The 22,108-nt window shown below is 38.6% G+C and overlaps 1 protein-coding gene across 4 annotated transcripts in view; it reads left to right on the forward strand.

Moving 5' to 3' along the window:
* The window catches only part of slc6a2 (solute carrier family 6 member 2), a 106,361-nt gene that overhangs the window by 26,393 nt on the left and 57,860 nt on the right, over window positions 1-22,108 (forward strand). For all 4 annotated transcript variants that reach the window (XM_057839685.1, XM_057839658.1, XM_057839675.1 and 1 more), the window contains exon 4: window positions 6,768-7,005. In XM_057839685.1, the coding sequence (XP_057695668.1) occupies window positions 6,768-7,005 (238 nt within the window). The remainder of the gene's footprint in view (window positions 1-6,767; window positions 7,006-22,108) is intronic.

The following is a 22,108-nucleotide window of genomic DNA, read 5'->3' on the forward strand; positions in this document are numbered from 1 at the left end:
ACAATGAGAATAGGTCTGAAAAAGAGGTACAATATGGCGGCCGGAAACAGCGACACGCCCATTTTGTGACGTAGGTGAGTAGGGTCTAGACTCTGCACAGCACGGGCAATGGCGTACCGCAAGCAGGCTATTTTTAGACCGTGACGTCGCATCGTAAAGCGGAAGTAAAGCCGAAGTGGGACATTATAGACCCGCCCTCGCACAGACCCCACGTAAAAAGTGCTACTTTTCGCCGGTAATCTTTCAAAAACGAACATGGCGATCACGCATTGCTTTTTTGGAACTTGTAGAAACGACTGTAGACATTACGACCATGAAGGATGTTTTCTTCATACGTTCCCGGAAACCAAAAACTCGGGAGGAAAAAATGTGAAAACCGAATCAACATGCGCGGACTTTAACACCAGCTCGGCGAATCCATTCACGTTTCATATGCAGTAAACATTATGTTGGGTTGGCATGGTCTTTCAGAGGACAAAGAGGTAAGCCATTTTTATATTTTTACTTTATTTTTTTAGCATAACTTTGTGCCGTACTGCTTCTGTCTGACAATGAATGACCTGAAAAAACTACAATGGTATCTGACTGCCACTGTTACCGTTTCTGTTGTATATATATATATATATAAAAAAAAAAAAACTTTAGTAAGGGGGAAGTGTAAATAAATTATAGGATTAAGATGTGTTATCAATGAAAAATGTTAAAGTGTTCGTTGGCTGTCACTGAGTAGCATTTGCGACCGCTACACAAAGCTAACTAAATTAACCCCCAAGAAGGGTAAGAGACGTAGGACAACCAGAGGATATATAAGAAAGACAGGGCTGATGGTAAATGATAGCTTGTTGAAACCGGAGAATGTCATTGTCAGTCGCGTCGATTAAAAAAAAGCTAAAGCTATGCTTAGGTCGGCTCGTTTTTTTCGTCTTTTTCAGCCTTCGACGCTAAAGCCATCTCTTTAACTGAACATTTTTATGTTCTTCCACATCTATACCAGTCAATTTGGCACCAGGCACATCATTTTCGGAGAGAATTGATAGGTTTAGGCTGTAAACATCTCCTTCGTACACGATTTCCATTCATTTCCTATTAGGGACAAATGGTGGCTTGTCCTTGCATAGCAACCGTAGCTAATGCCATGAATATTAATGAGCGGAAGTGACGTGTTGCTTGCGGTACGCCATTGTCCACATAACCACAGGTGGGACTTACAGTCAGCAATTAGTTTCTCAACAGGTCTTGTAAAACATTAAAAAAAAAAAAAAAAAAAAAAAGATTGGCACGGCGGCCTATTTAGCCTACCATATTTAGTTGTCCAAAACATTCCTTGTTGTCATTGTTGCTTTTCTGACTCGTTTGTCTGTCTTTTAGGCATTTTGAAATACCGTTTGATCCTAAATTTTTTTATAATTATGTCAGGGGCTGATTTGTTGGTGCAGCTTGTGAGCGTATCAACAAATCTCTCTTTCAAATGACGTAACATTTTTATAAACAACATTGTTACCCGCATCTCCAAGGGGCCGCTGTCCCCTTTCAGTGTGACCGGCATTGCCAATTTGGCATAGAAGAAGAAGTGGGTGAGTGTATGGGGGAGAGAAAGGAAGCGCGGTGTTGACTTTAACTATGGTTCAGAGTTGAAAGCACCGCTAATCCAAAGTGCAGATTGGAAACAACATGCAATTCTTGCGATATGTTCTGTAAATGAATCGATGCATCTTATTATTTTATCCCTCCGACCCGACCCCGGAGCATGCGGAAGATGATGGATGGATGGCTGGACATTTTTTAAAAACGTTTTTATATTGTAGCATAACCGGGGGTGTCATCGGCACGGTAATTTATGCATCAACGCGGGGCTCCTATTGGTGCGCCAGCACGACGCTCAGATTGGTGGACTGCGTAGCCGCCCGCCAGTGACTTGTTGTTTGTTTTGCATTAGCGTGGCGGAAAGAAGAATAAAATGAGGGGGTAAAAAGCGTCAAGATTCCTGTGTTATTTTTGCGGCCAAGCTTTCACTTAGCAAGCGTTACAGTTTAAAGCGACTGTTTTCTGTTCAGCCCAAATACTTGATAAAAAGTTCGGGCAACCATGACTTTAGAGTGGTGGTTTCCATTGTTATGTAATGTGTGCTCCGTTCACATTATTTAATATAGAGGGCGCTAGCGTTGCAAGTGACGATGAGGAGTTTATCGCAAATCACAAATTAAATAAGTCCCGAAACACGTGGAGTCCAAAATCTAGAGGTACCGGAACATGCTCCGGCATGATCCAGCACAAATTAACCCTTGACAGTAACGCGTTACTTGCGTTACTGTAATCTGATTACTTTCTTTCAGTAACGAGCAATCTAATGCGTTCATTTTTCCAAGCCAGTAATCTGAAGTTAGTTTCCTCAGTGCCTGTGCGTTACTATTTGGTTGTTGCCTCATACTGTATGTAGAATGAAGAATACTGTAGTCATGTACGAAGAGCATTTGAACAGAAAATACTGCTCTTGAGTTTATGAGTGACATCTCACGTTTTCTCATCGGAAGAAAAACAGGTCACGTGTATTACCATGCTGTGTGTGCGCTGTCTGCCACGGCGGTCAACAACATGGCCTGGCTACTTATCAGGATGCTAACAGTAAAGGAGCCGGAGAGATACAACAAATGGCTGCATTTGCTCACTGGTGATACAGCCATTACTTCACATTTCTGTCCAGTAAAGATGACAAAAATATCTCCGTGCGTTGCAAACTCTGTGCTGGCTCAGAGAGACTGTCGACCGCTAAAAACTCGACATCCAATTCAACAAGGAAGCACTTGGAATTACTAGACCTGTCGCGATAACAAATTTTAGTGGACGATAAATTCTCTCATAAATTTTTGCGATATGCGATATTATTGCGCCCCCCCCCCCCCCAATTTTTTTTAACCAATTTACAATAACACAGTAAGAATACAGTATATATTAAGAAGACTAAGTAATATTAAGTACACCCGTTTAAACGCAATAAACTTTTACTCTTAAATTCAAAAATACTTTTTAAGAAATCCCAACTAAAAACAATAGACCATGCCTCTTTTAAGTAAAAGACAACAATATCAATACCGCACAGAAACACAGAATAAATAAAATGTCTTTTTCAAGGAAAGATAAAATTGCACTTCAATAACTTAAGCATTTAGGCACAGAGGTATAAAGTTGCACTAACACAAACAATTGCACTTACACAACAACAAAGAAAAATAGATTAATTAAGTAGCAGAAACAAAATTTTGGCTTCACTAAGGCTAGGTTCATACTGCAAGTCTTAATGCACATATCCGATTTTTTGAAATATCTGTTGTTTTTTTGGCGTGCCCTTTCAGACTGCCTTTGTCCATGGAGCCCGTTCAGCTATCACGCATACGCACTAATTCGCAGTCCGAGATGCGCTCAAGTGACCGCATGCGCAGACGCATCAAAACAAATTACACATTCTAGCTGTATGTCATTCCAGGGTGATCATATTTTGATTTACAAAAAGATGACACAAATAACAGACATTAATAATCCCAGTTTAGTCCTTCATTCAAAGTTTATATGGACTGATAGAAAGCATACACGCACGCACATAATCCTTGACTTGTCTGCGTTACATGACATGGGTGTGTCAATTTGCCCCGTCTCGGCCATGTAAGCAATACTGAAGTATTGCTCATTTGATGCATAGAATTAAAATAGAAAATTGTAAGGTTTATCCTTTTCTTCATTTATTTTTTTTTATGACCGTGTTCAAGCCCGCTTCATGCATAAAAGCAGAGTTCAAGCTAGAAACTAATGCACAGCTACATCGCTCCCGTCCTGCCTGCCGCTTTCGCTTTGCTGACGTCATTGCTGCATGAATTCCGATTTGGGAGACTTGAAAGTTCAGACCGCCAGCCACATTCTGGAAAAATGTGGCCCAGATCGGATTTGAAATGGTCCCGTTCTATGCGACTTGTCACGTTCAGACCGTCAAGTTAATGCCTCACTTGAGTCAGAAAAACACGAAAAAATCGGATTCATGCATTAAGACCTGTAATATGAACGTAGCCTTTGGCTAGGTTCAAATGTGTAAAACGAACATACCCAGAAGTCAATAAAACAGAGTGAATCCTCATCACAACATATTGCGCTGTTGGTAACAAGGAAGCCGAACTTGTAACAGCACGTCCGCTGCACATCTGCTGCACGCATGAGCATGCACGCACGTACGCACGTACGTGAGGCGATAAATCACAGCGGGAAAATTACCGCCTTCATTTTCATTTACCGTGCGATAAATGGAATTATTGCATATTGCGACAGGTTTAGGAATTACAGTACAACACGAAAAAACTCAAAACAAAGCCGACAGGTGTGAGACAACCAGCACTTCTACAGTTTGTAACCAGCCTTTTAATATGTGTAATTATGTACATTACATTTTTTAATTAGAGTTTGTAATCATAGGCTGAGTTTTACATTTGTGGGAATGGGGGGAGAAGCATGTTGAAGACTCTGAAACAAAAGTCAAAAGTTTGGACACACTTCATCATTTTTGCGTTTTATATATTTTCACTACTATAGTAAATTCTCACTGAAGACATCAAAACTATGAACAAACATGTGGAATGGCAAAAAAAAAAAAAAAAAAGTGAAATAACTGAAAACAGGTTTTGTATTCTACATACCACTAGCAGCAAACATTCGAAAAAACACTAATAGTCTGTACAAAGTACAGAGGGGAAAAAATAGGTGGCAGTGCAAATATAGAGTTCAGAATTGGAAGCAATAAAAAGTACAATAGTGTGGAATGTTGGATATTGCACAGTATAATCACAAGTGTAGAACTGCACATTTGCACTAGTGTCCGGCAGTTTGTAGAGACTACCTAATGTTCTTATTAAACATCCTGATAGCAGCAGGCAGGAAGGAGAGGCGGAATCTCTCCTTTACACCCTCGCTGTGCAAAGGAGAGATTCCGCCGCTCCTTCCTGCCTGCCGGCCGCTATCAGGCTGTTTAATAAGAACATTAGGTAGTCTCTACAAACTGCCGGACACTAGTGCAAATGTGCAGTTCTGCACTTGTGATTAGAGCTGAAACGAGTAACTCGAGTTTAAAAACTGATCCGTGTAATTTTATTCACCTCGAGGAATCGTTTAATTTTGCCAGCTCTAAGCATCACGTTATGCCCGGACTACTTTTTATCTGGGACAACGCGCTGACGTCACGTGCGTAGAGGAAGAAGCAAAGAAAATAAATAAATAAACTTACTGCAGCCGACAGCCGCTACAAACTACGCCGATGTTTATAAAAACTACGCCCGCATGATGGTAGTGTGCTAGCAAGTAATATCCGAGGCGTCTCATAGATATAGCATGCATTTAGAACTAGATGAGAAATGACAGACTCGGCCGCGTCTGGGCCGCGTTAGTAAACAGGCGCCATCTTTAAGCAGTAGATTTCTCAGCGCTAATAAATATAACGTTACTGTCACCCGCTCACGTAACGTTAGCCCTTCGGAGGGCTAGGTTTCTATTGATTATGACCACTGTCGATGCGTGGCTAATGTGTCTTACATACAGGCTTTTTCTGTAAAAACACAGCGCTGTAGAGTGATGAGGGTGTAAAATTAAAACATAATAAAGCTAACTGTCAGTTTTAGCTCAATAGTCATTGCTGAATAAAACACTAAGTAGCACTGGTCCCTAATGTGCTCCAATAAAACAGGTATCATACATTTATTTTGAACACTGCAAAAACTCAAAATCCTATCAGTACTTACATTTTAGACTAACTTAAAACTTAACTAGAACTTAAAAATAGCTTGACTTTTCAAAAAGTCACTTGCAAGTGTTGAGAAGTAGCTGTCCAACCGGACCTTGGTCCTACTGGTCTAATATAAAATCACCCTTACACTAGTTAAGTCTACAGGAACCCGATGCATGAATGAGCTTCTCCTGGTCTGCTTGGGACATGCAGCACTTCACACTTTTTGAGTGATTAATTGGATATGACTGCTGAAAGTCAGATCAAATCTGTCAGTAAACCACGGTTTATGACTTTAAGTTTGGTTTTGAAGAGATTCCAGGTGCCCTACTTTCATTAATACTCAGCAACAAAGAGCCTGTCTGTGCAAGGTATCTCTCTGGTATTGCACACGAGCATATGAGGTGCAGGCAGACAAATACAATACGCAGTTCTGATGACATTAAGGTGACATTGTGTTTCATTCATTATTATGTGAAGAGTGTGCATCAAACCCTCTGAATTCTGTTTCAAAATATAAACTTGTTCATCCTCTGGAGTCTGGTCTACACGCACCCTCCCACCAAGTTTAAAATTCATGCGTGTCATATTCTCTGAAAAAAGCCAGACAGACACGGAAATAGATTCTTGAAAATTAATGTGTGATTGTATAAATCAAATAATTTGATGAGTAAATGGTTATCATCTTTCACCTTCATCTTAATTAACGACATAGGCACATAGGGGTAAAATTTTAAGAAAGTAGAAACCACTGCCAACCATGATTAACAACTCAAAAAACATGAGGGCTGAGAGTTAATTAAGAAGTACTGTCTACCATTAATATTTGAGAATAATGACTGGAATAATTAGTCTGTAATCTTCAGGCCCTGATAGGGCATTATTTCTGCAGCATCACATTTCTTTTTTGATAAATAAATATAACCTTGGTGTATTTTAACTGTTTGTACCATATTATACCCTTACAATATAGCAGTTATTGCAAATGCTGAGACATAGTCTTGCTCCACAGGCGTAGGCTACACAGTGATTGTCATCGCACTTTACGTGGGTTTCTACTACAACGTCATCATCGCCTGGTCTCTGCACTACTTGTTCTCCTCCATGACCCGCGAGCTGCCGTGGCTCAAATGCGACAACCCTTGGAACAGCCCTAACTGCACTGACCCCAAGGCAATCAACAGCTCGGTCCTGGGCAATGGTACCACATATGCCAAGTACAAGATTACCCCAGCAGCGGAATACTATGAGTAAGTTACTTTATAAATCTTGTACTCTTTTTATAACACCCTCATTCCTTGACAAGTTTTTGCAGTAAGTTAATGTCCATTCATTTACAGTGGGGCAAATAAGTATTTAGTCAACCACTAATTTTGCAAGTTCTCCCACTTGTAAATATTAGAGAGGCCTGTAATTGTCAGCATGGGTAAACCTCAACCATGAGAGACAGAATGTGGAAGAAAAAAAACAGAAAATCACATTGTTTGATTTTTAAATGATTTATTTGCAAATCATGGTGGAAAATAAGTATTTGGTCAATACCAAAAGTTCATCTCAATACTTTGTTATGTACCCTTTGTTGGCAATAACGTAGGCCAAACATTTTCTGTAACTCTTCACAAGCTTTTCACACACTGTTGCTGGTATTTTGGCCCATTACTCCATGCAGATCTCCTCCAGAGCAGTGATGTTTTCGGGCTGTCGTTGGGCAACACAGACTTTCAACTCCCTCCACAGATTTTCTATGAGGTTGAGATCTGGAGACTGGCTAGGCCACTCCAGGATCTTGAAATGCTTCTTACGAAGCCACTCCTTTGTTGCCCTGGCTGTGTGTTTGGGATCATTGTCATGCTGAAAGACCCAACCACGTCTCATCTTCAATGCCCTTGCTGATGGAAGGAGACTTTCACTCAAAATCTCTCTATACATGGCCCCGTTCATTCTTTCCTTTACACAGATCAGTCATCCTGGTCCCTTTACAGAAAAACAGCTCCGGAGCATGATGTTTCCACCCCCATGATTCACAGTGGGGATGGTACAATTCACTATTCTTTTTTCCTCCAAACAAGAAAACCTGTGTTTCTACCAAAAAGCTCTATTTTGGTTTCATCTGACCATAATACATTCTCCCAGTACTCTTCTGGATCATCCAAATGCTCTCTAGCGAACCGCAGACGGGCCTGGACGTCTACTTTCTTCAGCAGGGGGACACGTCTGGCAGTGCAGGATTTGAGTCCATGGCGGCGCATTGTGTTACTGATAGTAGCCTTTGTTACTGTGGTCCCAGCTCTCTGTAGGTCATTCACTAGGTCCCCCCGTGTGGTTCTGGGATTTTTGCTCCTTGTTCTTGTTATCATTTTGACGCCACAAGGTGAGGAGGGAGTTGAAAGTCCGTGTTGCCGAACGACAGCCCCAAAACATCTCTGCTCTAGAGGAGATCTGCATGGAGGAATGGGCCAAAATACCAGCAACAGTGTGTGAGAAGCTTGTGAAGAGTTACGAAAAACGTTTGGCCTCCGTTATTGCTAACAAAGGGTACATAATAAAGTATTGAGATGAACTTTTGGTATCGACCAAATACTTATTTTTCCACCATGATTTGCAAATAAATTCTTTAAAAATCTAACAAAGTGATTTTCTGTTTTTTTTTCACATTCTGTCTCTCATGGTTGAGGTTTACCCATGTTGACAATTACAGGCCTCTCTAATATTTTCAAGTGGGAGAACTTGCACAATTAATGGTTGACTAAATACTTATTTGCCCCACTGTAAGTCTCCATTTGATGGAGATGTCAATGTCATGTGATCTCTTTCTACTGTTGTTTTTGGAGCCGCTTACAATACTCAAAATCAAATTAAGACATGCAAAGTTGATAACTGTATTTGTCTAAATAACATTACGTCCTTATTTGTTATATTTATGAATACGACAAGAAATAGGAATCAGACTTGCGACAACACTATACGGGAGTTGGGGTTGAGTAATTTTGAACACAACTGAATGCACATATACTGTATATAGTCAGTATTTACACTGACATCTACAGTTCTGTACAATTATGGCGGAAAACATAGACAAGACTGAAAAAGCCGTTTCTGCTCTTGCACTCCTCTTTAAAAGTAACTGCCGTATTTTAATCCAAAACAACTGTTGTGTTTGATAGAACAATATGTCTATATGCTGCCATAGCAGATTCATGGCGCAATAAGCCGCCAAACTATTTTAAATTTGTCCTTTTTACCCTGAAAACCCCCGTTTACAGACGTCGTGCAACCGCTTTTTTTCTAACCAAGCCATAAAAAAGAAGGTAAGTAATCGTATTTATTATTCGAAATGCCTTTCATTTTTAGCTTAGAATCATTAATTGATGTCTAATATTTATTTAAAAAAAAGAAAAAAAAAAAAGAAACGACTTTAAAAAAATTATTCACTCGCATATTTTAAACTTTTAAACAAATTATGTCACAATGAAAAAATTGGCGTCTGTAAAAAAGTCACGGATATCTACCTCATAACTATAACTCAGTTGTATTTTTTTCGTTACTGTCGTGTTTTCCCCAGTATTTTAGATGATAAATAATCGCTCCAAACAAAGACAAATGGGGAAAAAACGTTTAAAAGGGTAAATATATGAAAATGAAGATCTCAACCACTCCTTGATGTCTGCGGTTTCTGCATCGCGACCCTTGTTATATGACCATGTTTCACCCTTAAAATTCCCCCAAAATCTGGCTGTGGCCATTCACAACTGTGTCTTGACACTCTGTAATACATGTTACATGGAGTTTTTGGATCTAAAAGAGGTAGGTACGCGATAATATCTTGTTAAAATCGTGGCGTCTTTAATTCTTCTCTCGCATGCTCTCACCTCCAGTTAGGGTTTTGCTGTTTATTATTTTTTTTTTTTTAATGCCCTCCTGTTCAAAATTTTTCATCCCCCAGAAAATTGAGATTTTAAGCTTTCCAATGATGTATCACACATGCTTATAGGACAATTTTGAAAATTGGCCAAATTGGGGGTGTGAGAGCGGAAGTTCAAGTCACCTGAGTGTTTTCCGCCTTATGCATTTTGGTGCTGACATTTAACATTTATTGTCATGCAAGTAATTGTAATATAAGTAGAATTAGGTTAGAATCTAATTAAGTTGTGATCCATAAAGTTCCGAGAAATATCATGTAAAGCTTTGGAATTCCATTGTCTTCTTCCCAAATGTGTCAGAAAATGTGATTGGCTGTTAACTTAGGTCACAACAATCAGCAACGTTTTAACTAATGCCACAGAGAAAATGTTTTCATATTTTTATCCTACTTTCAATGTAAGTAAATTTGAAAGTATGTGACTTAGTTGTTCAACTTTTTACATTAAAATCATCACCAGAGCACAAGAGTAAATCCGAATCAGGAGTCAGCCAGCCAACTGTCCAATCAATTTAATGAGATTTTGTGTTGGTTGAAGGTCCCCTTCCCTAATTTTGCTTAAGTTTCTATTCTGAAGAAGGATAGCCCAAGGTGGACTATGCCAACACAGGTAAACAATAGTAAGATTTTTGAATAGTCAACTTGAATTTGGAAAGAATACATTAAATTATCTCTTAAAGACTTGATGTTCATTTTTCCACAATAATTACTCAAAATGGTAAAACTGGTAGTCTATAAATGGCATAAGTGTAACACTTTTTTAACTCACCCTACAAATTTGCCGTCCTGTAAAGAGCAGAGCTAGAACACAGCGGAATGCTCAAAGAGGTGGAAATGTGTCAGCTAAAAACTTATAGAAACCACAACTTAAATGCTCTATTGACTCATCCACAATAAGTCAAACCATAAATAAAAATGGATGTCTTTCAAGCCGTTTGAAGCTTGCTAGTCGTGCCAGGATGTTCCTCATATTCTGTTTATGGATGAAACCAACATTTTATTATTTGTGAGGAACACACAAGAGCTTTGTGAAAAAAACAACGCATTCCCAATAATGAAGTATTGTGGCTGAGGAAATGTTGTTTTGGACCTTGACACACTGATGTCACCATTTGTTTTAAGATATTTTGCACTAAAACTCACCAGCACGTCTCATCACTCGGATCCCCATCACACACCACATCACCCCCATCCTACGTGAACTTCATTGGCTCCCAGTTGAACAAAGAATCAACTACAAGATCCTTCTAATTACTTTCAAAGCACTTCATGGCCTGGCCCCTCCATACCTATTTAATCTCCTCTGTATTAACCGTCCCCCCGTTCACGTCGCTCTTCCTCTATCCTCCACCTTTCCGTCCCTCGTGTCAATCTCCAGAGCTTTTAGACACTGTGCCCCCCCAGCTCTGGAGCTCCCAACCCCCTGATCTTCGCAATATATCTACCCTCTCACTTTTCAAATCCAGACTCATACACACTTGTTTGCTCTTTCTAACCCATCCTTGATCCTTAGTGCTGTTCTATATTGACCTCTTAACTTTTTATTACTTTTATACTGCTTTTAATCTAATTTTATGATTGTTTTGTTATTGCTGTTGAGCTATTGTGTTTTCATCTTTCTTGTGAAGCGTCTTTGAGTAACATGAAAAGTGCTCTAGAAATAAAATGTATCTGTATTAAAATTTAGGACCCCCTGTCTGCCAATAGAAGTTTGACAGATGCAACAGGACAAATAAAAGAAATGAATTAACAACAGGATACCTCCAAATAAAAAAAAATTAAAAAAATAAAAAAAATTAAAAAAAAAGGCAGCATTGATGTGGCCCAATCGGAGTCATGACTTCAACCTGATTTAGATGTGGTAGCATGACCTCAATAAAATGAATACTACTGAACTGAAACATCTTTATTAAGATGGATGGTCAAAAGCTTCTTCTTTTATGCTTGTTTGTTCTGCAAAAAATAGAAAATGTTTGCAGTGTTTCCCCTAGGATTTTTTTAAGCTGTGGTGGTGGTGGTGATGGACCGCATTAGAGTCGGACAACCCCATCATGCACCGCAGTAAATTTATTTCATATCATGACAAATAAGATGTTTTTCACAACATTTATGTTTTTGTAAGAACCTTAACATTTGCAAAGTTTACATCCTGCCTGCAAACATTTGATTTTACTGGACTAAAAAATAAATTAATTAAAAGGGAAATCAGCAGTAAAGGGTGAATTTTTAATGAGGCGTGCAGCAAGATGGTCCCCCTGATTCTCAAGTCTGTCTTCACCTACACAGGAATAAGAAAAAAATTAGATCTAGAAAATGAAGACACTCAAGCATCTCTAACTTACATTTTACAGTTGACTAAATGTCTTACTCTGTTCATTGCAGACAAATATCTCTCACAGTTTACTGTTGAGATGGGCACTGTCAACGCAATGGCCGACAGTTGCCGTCAGCAGCACTCCCCATTTATCAGTCTGTGATCCCATTTTTGACATCATGACATCTGACCTGGTCCATATTCTGAAACACATTCAATGTTTTACCCATTTGGATTTAAATCAAATATATCTAATTTACATTAGTCAATCAGACTTCAGTTCAAAGTGAAGTCTTTGTTGGAGTTACTTTTCTGATTGTTAGTGCAAATTCATATAATGATTTGTTTCAATGAGATGAAAAATACTTCTTTCAATGTAAATAAGCCATTTGTCTTGTAATTTTTTGTATCAGGAATATGCCAGGTTGTAGACAGTAATAATTATGTCTATAGTTTTTAGACAATTAACCTTTTCAACACCAGAATTTAAGGTAAAATAATACAATTATGAATTTATGATTAATAAATATAATAAGTGCAGGATTCTTAACACTCACCTTGATTTGTGTGGTATAGCTATGACTTGAACTTTACCATTTCTTTCCATGTGGGGTTTGAAAACTTTGTATAAACATTAAAATACACCGCTTGCCATAACTATTTGGTTATTTCTACTCCTCAGAACGTGAAAGCTAATACCTTCGGAACCGGGGAGCGTGTGCCTCACGTTCTGAAGTATTGAATTAGCTTCAGACGCTAATTCAATATTTAGAAACGTTACGGTCTAGATCACCACAACAATAACGGTCATTTTGTTAGCGGACCAGGAACTTTTGTGTTTCCAAAATACTGTACTTCAAAATCCTCATCTGAAATTACAACGAGTGACGTCTGGGCCGAGCAAATGCTATGCTAGGAGGCGACGATTCGGGTCAAAGACACGCCATAAAGAACTTACGTCAATGTCAATATTAAGGTCGTTTTTACAGTATAAGCCAGAGGTAAATTCATTAACTTCAAATGCCTTTCTGTGGATTTTTCTCCCCATTTCGATCTCCGTGCCGACGTACTCCAGGCGCAAACCTTCAGTAGGAGAAATGATGCGCTTTTCAAAATAAAGCGTGTAAAGGAACAACTTGTATTTGTCGTGCTATTTCAGACGACTTATGGCAAATAGTGCGTAAAAAAGAGCTTAATGTTGAATAATACGAATTAAAATTAGAATGAATTTTACAAAAAAATAAAATAAAATCTCATCTGCGAGGTGTGGCGGCTTTTATTTTGGTGTGGTGCAGTGCCACGATTATTAATATACAGGGGAAAGCCTGTGTTTGGTTATAGTTATTGCAGCCAAAGGAGGCGCAACCTGTTCATACATCTCAAGGTTCACACATTCTTTCCAGTCTTCACCATTTGTAATTTTACAAATGTTATGCGTTTTATGTTTCTTTTCTTCAGAATTTTTTTCCGGGTTGTTTTTATGTCGTCGTTGTTGTTTGTTTCTGAACAAAAGATAAAATGTTCATAAAAGATAACAAGAGACACACTGTAGACCGTATACTGATCCATACATAGATGTATACATGTAATCATTTGTGCGGTGACAAGGCTTCCTGGATCCCTTTTATATACACCAATCTTTATCTTTCACAGATGAACCCTCTTAGCCTGGTTTAATCGGTAGTATAAGAATACTAGGGATGTCCCAATCTAATATTTTTGCGTCCGAGTCCAAGTCACCTCATTTTGAGAGTCTGCCGATACAGTCCCAATCTAATACAGATTTTTTTTTTGACGCTCACACTGCCAAGAATTCCTCTCATTTACAAAATGAATGAGTTGCCAGAGTACACTTCCAACTGTGTACCAAGCTTAACGATGATTACCGCATTGGTGCTTTTGATCATAGAACTACCGAGGCATCTCTGGCCAGATCAAAGTTACAAACCTGTCAATCATCGTTAACTTTAAGTACCAAACGCCAGCTGCACTGGTGACCAAGAAAAACAGTTTGGTTGCGCCGCGTTTCAGGAGGGAGGGTGAGAGGCTGTACGAGCATGAAGCAGGAAAGCACATTTTTTTTAGGGCTGTCAAAATTATCACATTAACGGGCGGTAATTAATTTTTTTAATTAATCACGTTAAAATATTTGACGCATTTAACGCACATGCCCTGCTCAAACAGATTAGAATGACAGCACAGTGTCATGTCCACTTGTTACTTGTCACCCTCTGCTGGCGCTTGGGTGCAACTGATTTTATGGGTTTCAGCACCATGAGCATTGTGTAATTATTGACATCAACAATGGCGAGCTACTAGTTTATTTTTTTATTGAAAATTTTACAAATTTTATTAAAACGAAAACATTAAGGGGGGTTTTTGATATAAAATTTATATAACTTGTACTAACATTTGTCTTTTAAGAACTACAAGTCTTTCTATCCATGGATCGCTTTAACAGAATGTTAATAATGTTAATGCCATCTTGTTGATTTATTGTTATAAAAAACAAATACAGTACTTATGTACAGTATGTTGAATGTAAATATCTGTCTTGTCTTATCTTTCCATTCCAACAATAATTTACGGAAAAATATGGCATATATTTTAATATGGTTTGAATTGCGATTAATTACGATTAATTAATTTTTAAGCTGTGATTAATGTGATTAAAATGTTTAATCGTTTGACAGCCCTAATTTTTTAAAATTAAAAACATTATCCTTTTCACTCGATTCCGATCCTCTGACAAATGGCTTAATCGGCCAGATTTCCAGTCTTGTGATCGGATTGGGACATCTCTAATGAATACAATGTGGTCATAGTGAGTCAACCAAAGTCTTCCCAAACAGAGCTATTCAAGTCCGGTGAAAATTCTTCTTGTTTTAATATCGCAATATATATCGCAGACCCCCCAAAAATTGCATTGTCAGTTTTTTCCAATATCGTTCAGCCCTAGTTCACATATTTCTTCTTGTAACTCAAGGATATATGTTGAGATCCCCAAAATGTCACAGTGTAGACTTATTTTTACTTAAATATCAACAGATGCTAAAAGTACTTTGAATCTATCCATTTAAATAATTGTTCAACCAAAAAATTGTATTTTAAAGTGCAATCATTTTAGTCCACTAAAAGTTTCCCATTTTATTTTTTACTGTACTTCAAATTGTTCTGGTTCTAGCCTGAAATTAAATGAAGGAAGTTCAACCGCTTAGACTGGCAGTGTTCAGTTCTCCAAGGGTCCTGCTAAATTTATGAAAAAATCTGACTGAAAGATTGATTATACGTTGCATATTATTATTTATTGCTCATTTGTGGGTGAAATGTTCTGTTGTTTTTTAATGACAATTCCTCTGTGGTTTATTAGCTCACTATTTTGAAATTGCTTTGTTTCTTCATCACAATGCTATTTTATTTTGGTTTTAGTTTGCAGTGGCAACTGCTCAACCTCATTCTTAATATTTGTAAAACAATAGTCTTTTTACAGTTTGAATTTGCAAGAAAAATTGAGATTTAGTATCTGATACTTGAATCAAAATGTTATTCCAGGCGTCTGCCGAAATGATTGTTAATGATCTTAGCCTACTTTAGGGGAAAAATACGGATATGATGTACAGTGCCTTGCAAAAGTATTCGGCCCCCTTGAACCTTCCAACCTTTCGCCACATTTCAGGCTTCAAACATAAAGATATAAAATTTTAATTTTTTGTCAAGAATCAACAACAAGTGGGACACAATCGTGAAGTGGAACAAAATTTATTGGATAATTTAAACTTTTTTAACAAATAAAAAACTGAAAAGTGGGGCGTGCAATATTATTCGGCCCCCTTGCGTTAATACTTTGTAGCGCCACCTTTTGCTCCAATTACAGCTGCAAGTCGCTTGGGGTATGTTTCTATCAGTTTTGCACATCGAGAGACTGACATTCTTGCCCATTCTTCCTTGCAAAACAGCTCGAGCTCAGTGAGGTTGGATGGAGAGTGTTTGTGAACAGCAGTCCTCAGCTCTTTCCGCAGATTCTCGATTGGATTCAGGTCTGGACTTTGACTTGGCCATTCTAACACCTGGATAAGTTTATTTTTTAACCATTCCATTGTAGATTTGGCTTTATGTTTTGGATCATTGTCCTGTTGGAAGATAAATCTCCGTCCCAGTCTCAGGTCTTGTGCAGATACCAACAGGTTTTCTTCCAGAATGTTCCTGTATTTGGCTGCATCCATCTTCCCGTCAATTTTAACCATCTTCCCTGTCCCTGCTGAAGAAAAGCAGGCCCAAACCATGATGCTGCCACCACCATGTTTGACAGTGGGGATGGTGTGTTCAGGGTGATGAGCTGTGTTGCTTTTACGCCAAACATATCGTTTTGCATTGTGGCCAAAAAGTTCAATTTTGGTTTCATCTGACCAGAGCACCTTCTTCCACTTGTTTGGTGTGTCTCCCAGGTGGCTTGTGGCAAACTTTAAACGAGACTTTCTATGGATATCTTTGAGAAATGGCTTTCTTCTTGCCACTCTTCCATAAAGGCCAGATTTGTGCAGTGTACGACTGATTGTTGTCCTATGGACAGACTCTCCCACCTCAGCTGTAGATCTCTGTAGTTCATCCAGAGTGATCATGGGCCTCTTGGCTGCATCTCTGATCAGTTTTCTCCTTGTTTGAGAAGAAAGTTTGGAAGGACGGCCGGGTCTTGGTAGATTTGCAGTGGTCTGATGCTCCTTCCATTTCAATATGATGGCTTGCACAGTGCTCCTTGAGATGTTTAAAGCTTGGGAAATCTTTTTGTATCCAAATGCGGCTTTAAACTTCTCCACAACAGTATCTCGGACCTGCCTGGTGCGTTCCTTGGTTTTCATAATGCTCTCTGCACTTTAAACAGAACCCTGAGACTATCACAGAGCAGGTGCATTTATACGGAGACTTGATTACACAGAGTTGGATTCTATTTATCATCATCGGTCATTTAGGACAACATTGGATCATTCAGAGATCCTCACTGAACTTCTGGAGTGAGTTTGCTGCACTGAAAGTAAAGGGGCCGAATAATATTGCACGCCCCACTTTTCAGTTTTTTATTTGTTAAAAAAGTTTAAATTATCCAATAAATGTTGTTCCACTTCACGATTGTGTCCCACTTGTTGTTGATTCTTGACAAAAAAATTAAATTTCATATCTTTATGTTTGAAGCCTGAAATGTGGCGAAAGGTTGCAAGATTCAAGGGGGCCGAATACTTTTGCAAGGCACTGTATAACAAGCAATGGCACACCCCGAACAATATAATTGGAATTGGAGTTTTTTTTTTTTTTCCTTTTTCCAAATTGTTATTATAAAATATTTCCTTAATTTGTATATTTCCACGGTGGTTTTTGGCTTTTCACAGTGCCATTTCCAATAGAATCAGAAGAAACCAAAACATTGCTTTTCAGATGTGCCAAGTTCATTTCAGATATTCACAACTGTGGTATGTCATTCCAGCATTTGTGCGTCACTGTTCTATCTATGCTTGTTTGATCTCGATTTTCTTTATTTAAAAAAACAAAACAAACAAAAAAAAAAAAAAACGATGATAAGAGGGAATGGCATCCAGCATGCATGCAGTGCAAATCACCAGAGCTGAACGGAACAAGCTGGTAACATTTGCGTGTACTCAAAAAAGATACGTACGTTCATGCCAAAACCAACTCACTGTTAAGATAGAGTAAGATTCATAATTTGTGCTTGGACAAAAGAAAAGATTAAAGTAATCTAGAATCTAGCAATGACTCATCTATCTTATAAATTTTTATGGGAATCACAGATTTAAAGACTTGTAGGCTCTAAAAAGCCACAATTGTTCTCTTTTACTGAAATATATTATTAGAAACACATAAAATATTGCCATTGATTTAAAAAGCTATAATATTTAGTACATGTTTTGACCTACGGAGGGCGCCATGTTTTACGCATGCAATGCACGCTGGGGTGATGACATGATTGGGTTGTACTGGGAGAATAGCTGTGCTCTATACTAGCGAAGTCATTATGACAATTCGCATGATGTTGTCACATACTTCTGCTGGTAAGATTGTTCTGTTAGAGAGCTGTGGGTTGAGTTCCCCACGTCGTACCTGCAACCAATTCCAGCTCATCAGCAGTGTCTTTAAACCAATCCTAGGCAGGTTGCCGAGATATTGGTTTGCTGCTATTTGACAGTTTGTATTCTTGTTTGGTATTTTCGTTTGTCTGTCTCTCCCCGTGGTTTTCCCTCGTTTTTTTTTTTTTTTTTTTTTTTTTTTTTTTGTCTCCCTTTTTGCAATCACGTGTTTTTTTGGAGTTCAATAAACCCTTGTATGCAATACCTCTGTTATTTTTTTCTGCTTTGGTGTCTTGGGGCCTTGTTTCCGCATTCGCGGACCGTAACAGATTTGTTGATTTTCATCTGAGGACTTGAGTTACTGATTGCAGCTAATAGATCGATAAACAATACACATGCTATTGATGAAGAAAAAAATAACATGGTCCTCTTGGTGTTAGTTGTTAATTAACAGTGTGGTCTTGAACGCTACCTGCATGCAGTGCACCAGGAACAAATAAAGTACACAACAGTCCTGTTATCACTCAATGAGCAAAATAAGGCCTCATTTATATTCTGTTGGGCAGAAATTAATATTAATAGCCAGCAAACAAACAAAATTTAATGCATTCATTCGTTTTCCGTGTCGCTTATCCGTCTTAAGCATTTATTTACGTTCTATTCATATTGCATATGCATAATTATGATGTAACTTGTTTATTTAGCACCTTTTGGACAATGAGAGTCCAACTTAATGTAAAAGAGTGCTTTTTCACCACCACAAAAGCTTCGGGAGCAACATCTGATAAGGGCGTAAAATCCGAGAACATCAGCAGATCATCAATCTGGATAGCGCTTTGACGTGACAAAAATATGATAGTTGTTGACCCGGTTCTGATCGGGTAAGGCAGCACTCTCTAGGTCACGGAGGCGAGCTCACTAGACGTCTTGGTTGAGGCAAACTGCATCAAAGTTTTCGTTTGCTGAGATGCTTTCTGCAAAAATAATCAAACTGCTGTGTTTCACTGTATATCCTAATCAGATGTAAAGCACACTACAGTTCTGGATGCTAACATTCTCCATAATTATATTGGAAAAAGTTTGATCACACAATAGTTTACTGTGAAGATCTGCAAACAAAAACTGGAGTTCTTGACAGCAAACACTCTCCGGCATCGTCAACAGAGTAGGAGAGTGCTGTCACTTTTACTAGACCAACTTGCCACATGAACACTTCCGGTTTTGTCCTACTCTCGTTTCATCCTGTCTTTCCTGTTCATTTTGCTTTTGCTGCTCGTTTTGTAATATATTGACAGTGCTGTCCTTCTCATTAATGTTCCTCTCGGGTTCAAATTGAAATGGCTGAACAGATGGAATGTTTGTCGCTCAAGTCATACTCTGAAAACCCAGCAGAGCAACCCGTTGACGTCACCACCCACAGTGGATTGCGACGTCAACAACAATGGCGACCTAGTAGTTAAACTAATTTTACAAATTTTATAAAAACGAAAACATCAAGAGAGGTTTTCATATCAAATTATTATAACTCATACTAACATTTATCTTTCAAGAACTAAAAGTCTTTATGTACGTGGATCTCTTTAAAACACACTTCGTACACGTACATACTGTATATTTGATAGCCTGAAATTACTCATGGTTAATATCAGTGAGATACCTTATGAAAAGCCATCCGTAAATGTGGCCTTAACTGAAACTGGATAGATAAAAGAATAGGACTTCATTATCAAGAACGGAAGGAGTTTTTTTTTTATTTTTTTTTTTTATGCTTTTCAACAAAACATTCGGTAGTCATTTTGGATAGAATACTCTATTTTGTGTTTTCATCAAAGGTCCACTTGACTTTAACTTTTTTACATTAATTTTCATAATGTTTTCTAATCCATTTTATGTGCTCCTTTTCTGGCTCCTTCATTAATATGCAGCCGACTACAGCTAATTTGCATGTTCTCTGCTGTGATTGGCCGTTGAGAAGGTGTGTCGGTCAGAAGCTCGTCAGCGTTGGTAATTAGTGTGGTGACTTACACATCCCAGAGACATGGACTACAATATTCTGAAAAATGACACCAAACTTTGCTGTTTTACAATTTTAAATAAAAATCAAATATTCACTGACTTTACAGTCCTGGCTTCAACTGGGCTCTGTGTGTGCATGCGCAGAGAGCTGTATTTCAGTCAGGAGGCAAGCGTTCGCTATGACTTCCTGGTTACAAATTCCTGTTTTTTACTTAAAGGCACTAAATGAAATATTCACTGTTAGTTTAAAATACTTTTCTACTCCATGCATGCGCCACCAATACTCTGATTACACAGAGTCTTGACATTTTAATTGAGACTGCCCCAAAAAGCCCTTTTTCTTACTTTCAATAGAGAGGCTTCTGGTCAAACACTCTGGATGAACCCGCGCCTGTGCACGTCCACGCACATCCCTCCGGCAGTTTTCATCGAGGCTCCGCCTCTTCTCTTCTTGGCGAAAACACTTTTCTAACCCACATAAGACTTGCTACTAACTGTTTTTACCTTTGTGGTGCTGATTTGATGGGTCAAACACGGGTGCATTTGCGCCATGCACAACTTAACACAGGCTGCAGTTACACTTTAGGATGAAGAAAGATGAAAAAAGAGGGCGGTTACATGCATAAATGTGAGAAGTGATACATAGGACACAATTTCAAATCCTAGTGTCTCCAAGAGGCTTTAACTTCCAAATGCAATTGCAATCAAAAAAAAAAAAAAAAAAAATTAAAAAAAAAACTAGGATAACACATCAACCAAGGCCGCACTTCAAAAGTAATCTTTTGCATGAACAGTAACTGAAACTGAGAATAGTGCCTCTTAAAGCTCCCTTCCTCATTTTGTTTGATGGCGCTGTTCTTGTTTTGCCTCTCTTTAATCATCGTGAAGACAAGGCTGCATACACCCTAGCTATGGCATCATTGAGAAGCAAGCACAGCAGCAGAACCATCTCGCTATGTGATGATAAGAGAAAATGTGCTTAGAGTAACTGGGCCAAAGGGACTTGGATTGATGTGGCCAGCAAGCGTTTACAGGCCGCATGCTATCAACACTATCAGTCGGACAAGGAGGCCTCAGGGCATTGCAACACGGACACACAGCGTCCAGGTCAGAGCGTAGGCTGTACATTTATCATTACAAACGAGCCTGTGTCCTCCAGCGACTATCTGGCTCCCAGAAGAACCCTGAAAAAAAAAAAAAAAAATCCTTTGAATGTATTATCAGCCCGAAGATAAGACCACATAAAAGTAGACTTTTACAGATCCCTTTGACTTGTCCGTCTGAATGTTGTTCTGTTCCGCTTTGCGTGTCTTGTTTGTGCTTGGATGTTGTGTTTGGCCATTTATCAGCACTGCATCATAAGCCGACTCATTTAAATTTCCGAGGATAGTAAACAAACAGAAGTACAGTGAGGAAAATAAGTATTTGAACACCCTGCAATTTTGCAAGTTCTCCCACTTAGAAATGATCCAGAAATCATAGTGTATGGATTTTTAAAAATAATTTATTTGTATTATACTGCTGCAAATCAGTATTTGAACAGCTGAGAAAAGCAATGTTAATATTTGATACATTAGCCTTTGATTACAATTATAGAGGTCAAAAGTTTCCTGTGACTTTTCACCATGTTTGCACAGTCTGCAACTGGGATTTTGCACCACTGCTCCACACAGATCTTCTCTAGATCAGTCAAGTTTGTGGGCTGTCACTGAGAAAAAGGGAATTTGAGCTTCATTCAAAGATTTTCTTTTGGGTTTAGGTCTGGAGACTGGCTAGGCCCCTCCAAAACCTTGATATGCTTTTTCACGAAATCACTCCTTGGTTATTCTGGCTGTCTGCTTCAGGTCATTGTCATGTTGGAAGACACAGTCACTAGAGGTGTGCGAAATTTCCGATTCTTAGATTATTCGCAATTTGGCCGTGGAAGATTCGAGAACGATTCACTAACATCCAAATTCCGATTATTGAAATATGTCAAGTAAAGCGGATGTAAAACACTCTCCGCGCGCCGCGCAGTCTTCGGGACGCAA

Source organism: Corythoichthys intestinalis, chromosome 1, assembly GCF_030265065.1.
Source record: "Corythoichthys intestinalis isolate RoL2023-P3 chromosome 1, ASM3026506v1, whole genome shotgun sequence".
Lineage (NCBI taxonomy): Eukaryota > Metazoa > Chordata > Actinopteri > Syngnathiformes > Syngnathidae > Corythoichthys > Corythoichthys intestinalis.